Here is a 12,070-nt window from a genome sequence, read left to right as displayed (position 1 = left end):
GAACGTTATGAATCATTTTTAAAACACAGACTCAGAAAAAAGTGCCCCAAATCCCTATCACACAAAATGATATATATAGCCTACTGGACTTTTTTTTTTTTTTAACAGAATATGTATATTTAAATATTTATCCTGTGTAAATGAGGTTACACTAACATTTACTTTTTATTTAACATAACTCTTTATGTTATTTATTTATTTATTTATTTAATTTATTTAACATAATGTTTAAAATGACAATATATAGGGTGCCTGGGTGGCTCAGTCGTTTAGGCGGCTGACTTAGGGCATGATCTCACAGTCTGTGAGTTCCAGCCCTGCGTTGGGCTCTGTGCTGACAGCTCACAGTCTGGAGCCTGCTTCAGATTCTATGTCTCCCTCTCTCTCTGCCCCTCCCCTGCTCATGCTTTGTCTCTCTCTGTCTCAGAAATAAATAAAAAGATTAAAAAAAATTTTTAAATGACAATATATAATTTCTTCATGCCTATATTTGCATATATAGGCATATATGTTTGTTAAAATGGAAGTGCTTTATTTTAAATCTGATTAAAAAGTAAAGCAAGTACATTGTAAAATTAAGTCTAGACAGGACAGAGTTGTTCAGAAAGTGAATGTCCGCCTCAGTTTCTAAAGGTAGTAAATTTGAACTGAATGAATTTTTAGAGATATGCACACACCTGCACATATAATTTTAGTAATAATATATGAGTGTGATAATTGGCTTTTAATTTATTTATAAAGTTAGAATATACTTTTATGATAATAAATAAAACTGTCATTTTTCATAGCCATTCACATATGGATGTAACATTACTGCTTGTCAGATTTAAACATGTAGTTTTATAAACCTTCTTGGTAGTCATTTCCATAGGATCAATGGGCAAGCCATTTTAAAAAAAATGGTGCAGGGGCACCTGGGTGGCTCAGTTGGTTAAGTGTCTGACTTTGGCTCAGGTTATGATCTTGTGGTTCCTGAGTTTGAGCCGTGTGTTGGGTTCTGTGCTGACAGCTTGGAGCCTGGAGCCTGCTTTGCATTCTCACTCTTCCTGCCCCTCCCCTGCTAATGCTCTGTCTCTCAAAAATAAATAAACATTAAAAAATTTTTTAAATGATGCGTATTACAAAATATCTATCAGAAAAGTTTTATTGTAGTTAACTTTCATTAACAAAGAATAATGATGCTTCTTGAGGGCTTTTGGAGGCTTGGTTCAGACTTCTTATACCTGTTTTTTTTTTTTAAGTTTATTTATTTTGAGAGAGACAAAGTGTGAGCGGGGGAGGGGCAGAGAGACAGAGAGAGAGAGAGAGAGAGAGAGAGAGAGAGAGGATCTCAGGCAGGCCCTGTGCTGTCAGTGCAGAGCCTGATGTGGTGCTTGAACTCACAAAACTGTGAGATCATGACCTGAGCCAAAATCGAGTTAGATGCTCAACCAACTGAGCCACCCAGGCACTCCCGGCTTCTTGTTCATGTCAATGTGATAAGTATAATGAATGCTTCACTCTTAATTGGCATTTTTAAATTAAGTCTTAAGACAAGATGCTTTTACATATATTGCCTATTTGAATCTTTTTTTTTCTTGTTAATTTCTTACCGATTTTGATTTCCCTTTTTAAAAAAGTTTTATTTATTTTAGAGAGAAAAAGAAGGGAAGGGACAGAGAGAGGGAAACACAGAATCCCAAGAAGGCTCTAAACTGTCAGGACAGAGCCCGATGTAGGGCTTGAACTCACAAACTGTGCGATCATGATCTGAGCCCAGCAGTCAGACGCTTAACCAACTGAACCACCCAGGTGCCCCTTGTCTTCCCTTTTTATATGAATTAGTTTTGGTTAGGACACTTTGTTTTCAAGAAAGATGTGTTGATGTAAAGACACATGGGAATATGATAGGAATCCAAGGATTGGAACCTCTGTAGCAATATCTGAGAGCAGCATTGAATTGCCAACTGGAAAACTGTTAGACGCTGGGGTAGGTTTTTTTTTTTTTTTTTTTTTTTTTTTTTTTTTTTTTTTAAATTTTTTTTTTTCCAACGTTTATTTATTTTTGGGACAGAGAGAGACAGAGCATGAACGGGGGAGGGGCAGAGAGAGAGGGAGACACAGAATCGGAAACAGGCTCCAGGCTCTGAGCCATCAGCCCAGAGCCCGACGCGGGGCTCGAACTCACAGACCGCGAGATCGTGACCTGGCTGAAGTCGGATGCTTAACCGACTGCGCCACCCAGGCGCCCCTGGGGTAGGTTTTATAGACTGAGTGGTCTGTTTGTCTCCTTTTATGGCACACACACACACACACACACAATCCAGTAATTATGTGTTCATAAAAGCTATTACACCCAAACAAATACCCAGAGAATTTAAAATGTTTAGGACATATACTGGGAACATGCTAACCAAAAGCAAACATGAGTATCCATGACAAAAGCGGGAGAAAACCAACATTTATTTATTATTTTTTTTAAAAAATTTTTTTTTTTTTAACGTTTATTTATTTTTGGGACAGAGAGAGACAGAGCATGAATGGGGGAGGGGCAGAGAGAGAGGGAGACACAGAATTGGAAACAGGCTCCAGGCTCTGAGCCATCAGCCCAGAGCCTGACGCGGGGCTCGAACTCACGGACCGCGAGATCGTGACCTGGCTGAAGTCGGACGCTTAACCGACTGCGCCACCCAGGCGCCCCAGAAAACCAACATTTAGTACACATACCCACACACCATTATGAGAGATAAGCATGCTACTTAATAAAATATTCAGTTCACTAGGAATATATAACAGTTCTAAATTTGTATGTTTTTAGAAAAATGCTCTCACATATAAGGACTGATTACACTAAAGGAAGAATTTTTCAAATCCATTTTCATAGTGATATCTTAAAATGTTTTTCTCAAATGTTGGTTTACAAATCATAAAGGGATTCATAAAGACAATTTGGACAACAAAAATATTTTATGGGTTTAAATAGAAGTGAACCCATCAAATTGAATATATTGTTTTTTTCTCTCTGCTATTTGTTTGGACTCACTAAACTCTATGGGATATCACCATAAGGCTCTTATTTAATGGCAAAACATATAGTGCAGCAAGAGAAAGAGAATTCAGGCAAATATCAGGAATTCCAGAAGCACTCACAGTGAGCTTCATATGAACCCAGTCTCTGCGTTCCTAGAACATGTTGAGTCTCTGGCTTGAAATAATGAGACTTATGGTAGGAATTTTGGCTTTTGGAGGACTCCTTAAAAAGCTTTCAGTGATGCTTTAAGTAGCCAAGCCAACCTTGTCAAACTGGTTAGGGAAACATTAAAGAAGTTAACTTTAGTCAAAAGAGTTTTTGAACCTTAAAAAGTACCCTATAAATCTCACTGTCTTTGTCTCAACAGAGAGTCAGAACATCTAGACTTGTAGGCAACTCCAGAAATAAAGGTAGTGTTTTTCTAATCCAGCTGTAATTCAACTATATAATAAATAATGCACATTCTTCTCAAGAATATACAGATAATTCAACAAAATTGACAAAAACAAGGAAAAAATGTTAAAATATCAAATTCTGACAGTACAGTATTTATCTTGTAACAATTCAATTAAGTTAAATCTTAAAACAATTTAAAATGTATATGGAAATTTAAAAATACACTTCTACATTATTCATGGGTTGAAGAAGAAATCGTAAGTCATGATGGATATTAAACAATAATAGATGAGATTGAAGAAATTACAACCCCAAATTCAAGTCATATTCTGAAATGACATAGAGGCATACTTTACAATCATTTGCAATTTTGTAAATTTTATTCCTCTTTGCACCCACCAACAAAGATTCAAAAAATGTACTGAAGAAACTATAGATTAAAAGGAGAAAAACAATGTCACAATAATTTGGGGAGATGTCAACACACCTTTTTCAAGAGTTGTAAGTTGTAAAAGACGGAACACTATAGAAGGTTTAAAATGACTTATGCAGAAAACTGTACCCAATGACAACCATGCTCAATAACAAAATTCACATTTTTCCCCATGTTTTCTACATTTTGCAAATGTGGAAATTAACCATGTGTATGTTTTATGATGATGTCACAAATTGGATTCTTTGGAATGTGGTCTTTGAGAGGATTCTCATGAAGGCAGGTATGCTCTTGTGATGAGCGCCTGTGGAAAGGATGAGAAGAAGCAGGAATGGGGAGACAGAGACTCAACTGAGTCTCAACAAAGTGTGAAGCTAGCATGGCCCATCAAGATCTGGAGTTGGAATGAGGGGGCTTCTCATTAAATGGGGGCTGTATCAGAAAGTTGTGAGTTGGTGTGAGGTGACCCTCTTCAGCTGAGGCAATTCCTAAAGAGGACAGGGAGATGAAGATTCTGTGGGTAGCACTTCTGACAGCTTGGGGAAGCTTCCTATCATCTTAAAAGGGGACCCATGTTGTATTTAATTTTCAATTTATTTGGGGTAGAAATTGCAAAGTAGAGAAAAGATAATGAAATTCAGGTTTCTTCCAAGATTACTTAACATTGCTAAATGTATCCATTTTAAGTTAAAATTTCATTATGATAATAAATGTTAATGACTAATGCTCTTAGTTTTGAAACAGATTTAGACTCTTTGATTTCACTGAAATTTAATTATGGTTAATTCTGTCATATATTCCAAGATGGAGAGAAGATAGCAATATACTTATATATGCATATGTTATTTTGAGACATGTGTGATATGATCTATGTTTATATGAAAGAGTAAATAAATTTTAAGAATTTTGAATTTCTAATAATTACATTCTCTCTGAATACTTTGCTGTAGGTCACTTATGCCATCAAAATTGACCAGAAAATATACACTCTCCATCTTGAAAAACAGTAAGTAGACATTCTTCTTTTCATACAGTTGTTTTTAGTTTCTGAAATTTTTACAGTCACTACCCTAAGTTGAGCCTAAACAAGAGCATGACTCTTATATTTAACATGTTACATCTTTGTGATTCAAGTCAGACTAGAATTCCAAGTTTTCATCTTGAGATTTTAAATCTAATGTTTGAGCCAAATTCTAATTTCATGATGTAAAATTAATGTATATCAGATAGATGAAAATTAGTCTATATAACTCTTTACAATATAGCCACAACTGTAACAATTAAGACAATAGCGTTATTTGTCCATATTGAATTTTGTTCACGCTGTCATTTTATATTTGACTTTATGATTATATACATGATTTTAAACATTTTACTTGATATTACATCAACATTGTTTTTAATATTTAAAAAAATTTTTTTTCTGCATCGATTGACAGGATCATATGGTTCTTACCTTTTCTTTTATTAATGTGATGTATCACATTGATTGATTTGTGAATACTGAACTAGCCCTGAAGCCCAGGAATGAATCCCACTTGATCATGGTGAATGATTCTTTTTGTATGCTGTTGAATTCAAATTGCTAGTATCTTGTTGAGAATTTTTGCATCCATATTCATCAGGGATATTGGTCTGTAGTTCTTTAAAATTTTTTTTTAATTTTTTTTTTAGTGTTTTTAATGTTTTTTTAAATGTGAATGTTTTTTAATGTTTTTAATATATTTTTTTAATGTTTATTCATTTTTGAGAGAGAGAGAGAGACAGAGCATGAGTCAGGGAGGGGCAGAGAGAGAGGGAGACAGAATCCAAAGCAGGCTCCAGGCTCTGAGCTGTCAGCACAGAGCCTGATGCGAGGCTCGCACCCATGAACTGTGAGATCATGACCTGAGCTGAGGTGGGAGGCTTAAAGGACTGAGCCACGCAGGTGCCCCAACACCAACATTTTTTTAATCTCTTAAATTTTCACCCTGTGAAGAAACCAATTTCACCAATTAATAACCTTGTGTGTATCTTTCCACCATTTTCTTTCTATTCTAAATCTCACCTTTCCTTTAAATAAAATATGTAGAAACCTACTAAAAATGGTTTGTTTTAAGACAAATGGAAATACTGTTCTGTGATTGGCAGGTCTTATTTTCTTGGCAGGTGTTCACCTATTGGCAGGTGTTCATTTTCTTGCTTCATATATATATATCTTAGCTCATTCTTTAACACCTAACATCTGTAGTATGGCAGGTTGATAGGTAATGAGGTTGTTTCCAGGGATTGTCACTAAAGAGGCCTGCAATAAACATTCTTGTATGTGTGTTTTTATGTAATAGAGATTTTGTTTTGTAGGTCTGATATCAAGAAATGTGTTTCTGGGTCAGGATATATGAATAAAAGTAATAATAGTGATAATGATAACAACAAAACAACAAAAGTAACTAACATTATAGGGCACATATCAATTACCAGACATATTTCTAAGCAGTTTGCATGTAGTTACTGGTATAATGTCCAGACCAACCTTCTTTATTACTCACATTTTATATTAGGATTTTGAGAGATAATGCCAGTTTCTGAAAAGACAGTAGCAGTTTAGATTTTCAAAAGCATGCAAGATGTGCCAAAATATTATACTGCATCTTTGTGTCAATTTGTATTTCCCTAAATAAGGTATCTAAACAATTATCAACTATTTTCATTTTCCTGTTTCCTGGTTCTAATTTAATTATTATTTTTCAGAGCAGTTTTAGGTTCACAGCAATATTGAGTGGAAGGAACAGAGTGTTTCTGCATATACCCTGTGCCTCCCCGCACACATGTATAGCCTCCCCATTATCAACATGCCCCACCAGAGTGATATATTTGTTACAATTGATGAGCCTGCACGTCATTATCACCCAAAGTCCTACCCTAAGTTGAGGGTATCACCCTAAGTCCTACCCAAAGTCCATAGTTTATATTAGTCCAATATTTTTTATATTTGCTTTTTTCTTTTGAATGATTAGACATTAAAAAAAGAAAATTCTGAGAATAATATAATTACTTTCTTATCATGAAAGACACACATGTAAGCATTTTATTTATGTATTTTTCTAAAAGGTGTACATGACAGGTAATAGTGAAATCTATCATTTCCATTTCCAGAAATAGTTCTTTCACTCCCCAGTGCTAATCACAGTTATGATACTGACACATACTCTAGTGTCATGATTTTATCCTTATTCATCTGTATGCCTAGAGATTAATAAAAATAATCATGTTTTGCTTGATTTATTGACTTTGGTTCAGGTCATGATCTCGTGATTCATGAGATTGAGCCTTGCATTGGACTCTGAGCTAATAGCACTGAGCCTGCCTGGTATTCTCTCTATCCCTCTCTCTCTGCTTCTCTCTCTCTCTCTCTCTCAAAATAAATTAAATTAAATTAAAAAAAATAATCATCATGTTTTGAGTACTACTTTAAATACACATAAATAGCACAATACTTCTCTATATAATTTATCTTAATATGGTGGACCACTAAAGTGACCCCAATTCTTTACCTTTGCCTTTATCTTCACTCTTTGCCATGTAACTTTGAGTTCCTATCATCAAGAGGTGGAATATATGCATCACACCCCAGCCTCCCCACTCCCAGCCCTTGGATATGAGTTTATCTGTGCAAGGCCAACTTCATGGGTGTATGGTCCTCCAGGACTCCATGGTTAGACATGCTCTGTACTTGGTTTAATTCTCTGTTGTTGCTTCCCTGAGATTCTTAATACTTTTGGACAAGAGACCTCATATTTTAATTTCACTACGGGCTCTGCAAATCATGTAGCCCATTCTATGGCTATGTGACTTACTTTGGCCAAAACGATGTTAGCTGACTTGATTTAAACAGAGGTTTGAAAAAGCTCCCCTGCGTTCCTGCTCTCCATCTTGTTTGTCTGCCATCCCCATGAGAATATGCTTGGGCCAACTTGCTGGGAGATGGAGACAGGTGGGGCACAGCCAAGGTGCCCTAATCATCTCTAGATAAGTCAACATTCAGCTGAATCCCAGACCATTGAGCAAGCCCGGCCGTCATTAGCAGAACTACTAAGTCTACTCACACTTGACCCAGAAGTGTGAGCAATAGATACTAATTATGTTACTGGGTGTGTTTCTGGTTTTGAGGCTGTGCTTTTTGTGCAAAATTTTTCATAACATTTTTATTTGAGAGTCATTCATACAGATTTGTGCAGAATGAGTTCATTGATAGTAAATACATATGTAGCCATTGAATAAATATATCTCACTTGTTATTTGTCAACTTATATATTTATAGCAAGAAAAGCTGTATTGTGGCTGTCTTTGGCCATGATGTTCTGGGCTCCAGTGAAATTGAAGGGCAATAAATGATACAATTGTCAAGAGTGCTGTATGCTACTAATTTTTACTTCCAAGGATTTATACCAGTCTTCACTCACACCAATAATTCAAAAACATTTCTGTTCTCTACATTCTCAATAAAATGAGTATCTTCACTCACTTATTTTTGTTAATGCATAAGAAATGCTATTTTATTGTTATCTATATTCATTTGTTTTGGGTTATTTATTTTCAATCTATGGCTTATTCTTCTGCTTTTCTTTCTGTTTTTTTTTTCCCATGGTCAATCTGTGGGAAGTTTTGTTTCCTGTAGATATTAACTCTTTATACGTTCTGTATGTTGCAAATATGCTATCCAGCTTACTTATTGTCTTCTTCCTTTGTTTGTGGGATTTATTGCTAAAAAAATGAAATATTCATATAATCATTATACTCATATTTTCTTTCATGGGTTCTCAGATTCCTCACTTGTGTCACTCACATCTTGAATTTATAATATTCCTGTAGAATTTAAAAAATTCTTTTTACATTTATGATGTAAATCCAATGCTTTCAGTTTCTTTACCTACCAACTGTTTTTGCATTTTCCAAGTTTTATTTCTGCTCTCTTTTTATTTTTTCCTTTTATTGCAATTTTATGCAATATTGTATTAGTTTAGTTTGTATTGTTTGGTTAGACTAGTTTCAGATTATTTTCTTCAGATGGGTTGCTTTTTAAACCTGTTCATATCTGCAAATGTCCCTTTTGTTCTCATAATTGAATAAATCCCTTAATTTTTCATTTTAGTTTTAAATCATTACACATTAAAAAAAAATTTTTTTATTACGTTTAGCTTTGAGAGGCAGAGAGAGACAGAGCATGAGTGGGGGAGGGGCAGAGAGAGAGGGAGACACAGAATCTGAAGCAGGCTCCGGGCTCTGAGCTGTCAGCACAGAACCTGACGTGGGGCTTGAACTCATGAACTGTGAGATCATGACCTGAGCCGAAGTCGGACGCTTAACCGACTGAGCCACCCAGGCACCCCAAATCATACACATTTTAAAACATTTTATGGAAATATATGGTCTCATCCAGGGTCTTATGGATCTGCCTTTTATAGTATAGGTTTTCCTTCAACTATTTTTCACATCTTTATTTTGGCTGTGTTTTTTACATATTTGGTAGTAAATTTGTTCTGTTTATTGGCTAGGCCTCTAATTCTGTTCTCAGCACACAAATTCTCCTTATTAAATTTATTAAATTATTTTTAACTGTCATCATCATTTTAGTTTGAGTATTTTTTTTCTTAAATGATATGCTTTGAAAGCTTATTAACTTTTTAACTTGTTAACTTTGCTTTAAATAATCATTATTTTCTGTAATCAATTTCTTCATTCAACCTCATAGGGAACTTGCTTTTAAGCTTTGCCTTTTTCCCTTTTGTTGTTCATTTTCCTTACATTGAATGTTGTTTTCCATTGAATGGTCATTTGTATTTTTTTATTTCACTAAGCAGACTTCTTTGTTGTTTTGTGTAGAAGCAAAAGTATACTTTTATACCCAAGATGAATAAACTTGCAAACTAAACTTTTATCCTTTTATTTTAAAAAAATTATTTATTTAAGTTCAAGTTAGTTAACATATAGCATAGTATTGGCTTCAGGGGTAGAACCCAGTGATTCATCACTTACATATAACACCCAGTGCTTATCCCAACAAGTGCCCTCCTTAAGGCCTATAGCCCATTTGGCCCTTTTCTCCCCCTGCCCCCACCTCCCCTCCAGCAACCCTCTTGCTGGAGTCTCTTATGGGTGCTCCTGGGTGGCTTACTCAGTTAAGCCTCTGACTTTGGCTCAGGTCATGATCTCACGGTTTGTGAGTTTGAGTCTCATGTAGGGCTCTGTGCTGACAGCTCAGAGCCTGGAGCCTGCTTCAGTTTCTGTGTCTCCCTCTCTCTGCCCCTCCCATGTTCCCATTCGGTCTCTTTCTTTCTCTCTCTCAAAAATAAATATTGAAAAAAAAAAGTCTCTTATGGTCTGCCTCCCTCTCCGTTTTTATCTTATTTTTCCTTCCCTTCCTTTATGTTCATCTGTTGTGTTTCTTAAATTCCACGTATGAGTGAAATTATATGATATTTGTTTTTCTCTGACTGACTTATTTCGCTTAGCATGATACACTCTAATTCCATCCACGTTGTTGCAAATGGCAAGATTTCATTCTTTTCATCACCAAGAAGTATTCCATTGTGTGTGTGTGTGTGTGTGTGTGTGTGTGTATACACCACACTTACTTCTTCTTTATTCATCAGTCATTGGATATTTGGGCTCTTTCCATACTTTGGCTATTTGTTGACAGTGCTGATATAAATATTGGGGTGCATGTGGCCCTATGAATCAGCATTTTTGTATCCTTTGAATAAATACCTAGTAGTGCAATTGCTGGGTTGTAGGGTAGTTCTATTTTTAGTTTTTTGAGGAACCTCCATACTGTTTTCCAGAGTGGTTGTACCAGTGTACATTACCATGAACAGTGCAAAAGAGTTCCCCTTTCTCCACATTTTTGCCAACATCTGTTGTTTCCTGAGTTGTTAATTTTTGCCATTCTGATAGGTGTGAGGTGGTATCTCACTGAGGTTTTGATTTGTATTTCTCTGATGATGAGTGATGCTGAGCATCCTTTCGTGTGTCTTTTAGCCGTCTGGATGTCTTCTTTGGAAAATCTATTCATATCTTCTGCCCATTACTTCACTGGATTATTTGTCTTTTGGTGGTTGAGTTTGGCAAGTTCTTTATAGATTTTGGATACTAACTCTTTATCTGATATGTCATTTGCAAATATGTTCTCCTTTTAATTATGCCTTTCAGAAATCTGTTGAATTTCGTTTTCCTGGGAAATGATTCTGGGTTTCCATTTCCACCACCTTCATTTACATGCTTAGTTGCTAACATGAGGCTCTGCCCTTGTGCCAGAATTTGTGTTCTAGGTACTTGCATATAAACCAACCCAGAATATTTGGGATGTCCTTGAATATGTGTGCAATATGAGCTGATAAATATCAGTTTGTTTTTCTGGGAAGCCCTCTGGTTTTGTTATTTAAATTGAGGAAAAAAGAAAGCTGTCAGGAATGAGCAAGGATGAAGGAGGTCTGGAAAGAGAAGTAGTGGTGAAAGTATGCACTCCGTGAATGCTCTAGTCCTTCTTTGACTCTTGGCCTTGAACTGCCCCTTGATATCTGGAATCCTTGAGAAACCCCAGTTCTCTCAACAATAAATAATGGTGTCAGATTGTTCCGTAAGAATCTCTATCTTCTCTGTAAGATTTCACTTTGGTACCATTTATGTGAGGTTTGTCTGTAGAGATCATTTAGCTTATGAAATTTGAGCAAAACACTAGTCTTCTCCTAAAAAAGGCTTTAAGAGCTATTGTGTGCTTCTACAATTTCTTTTCCTCTTCTGCTACAAGAAAAGCATGTTTCAGCAGGTAGGAGGTATGTCTTTTCCCAAGTTCCAGAATGAAGATAGTGTGGAGTTGACAATAAACATGTAAAGAACATTCACTGTTGATTTAAGGCATTGAGAATTCTGAGGTTGTTTTTACCACAGCATAATTTCATGAAAACTATCATAAAAAGCATATATTTTTTGTTTCTTATCAATCCATGGCTACTTGTTAGCAAATATATTTATGCCCTGAGATTTACTGATGGTTGGATCTTAAAGAAAATTTGTTGTGGGAATCTGGAAGTCCTGGTTTTTATTATACATAGATCTATGTCATTATGATGTCCCTACTGATATCTGATTATACTGCTTATTATGTTTTCCTATATACAAAATATGCTGTCAGAAAGCAAATGAGATAATGGAGAGATGGCTCAATTTAATTTTTGGATATTTGAAACTGTAAA

General features: G+C 35.5%; 1 protein-coding gene across 9 annotated transcripts in view; it reads left to right on the top strand.

Annotated features, from left to right (window-relative positions):
* The window catches only part of LOC125164952 (A disintegrin and metallopeptidase domain 3-like), a 156,194-nt gene that overhangs the window by 868 nt on the left and 143,256 nt on the right, over nt 1–12,070 (top strand). For all 9 annotated transcript variants that reach the window (XR_007151879.1, XR_007151878.1, XM_047857667.1 and 6 more), the window contains exon 3: nt 4,790–4,845. Coding sequence is in view for 7 of the 9 variants with exons in the window: in XM_047857667.1 (XP_047713623.1) it covers nt 4,790–4,845 (56 nt within the window). In the remaining 2 variants the exon portion in view is untranslated. The remainder of the gene's footprint in view (nt 1–4,789; nt 4,846–12,070) is intronic.

This window comes from Prionailurus viverrinus, chromosome B1, assembly GCF_022837055.1.
Source record: "Prionailurus viverrinus isolate Anna chromosome B1, UM_Priviv_1.0, whole genome shotgun sequence".
Classification (NCBI taxonomy): domain Eukaryota; kingdom Metazoa; phylum Chordata; class Mammalia; order Carnivora; family Felidae; genus Prionailurus; species Prionailurus viverrinus.
Note: the sequence above shows the minus strand (reverse complement) of the source record. Positions and strands in the feature narration are given on the sequence as shown.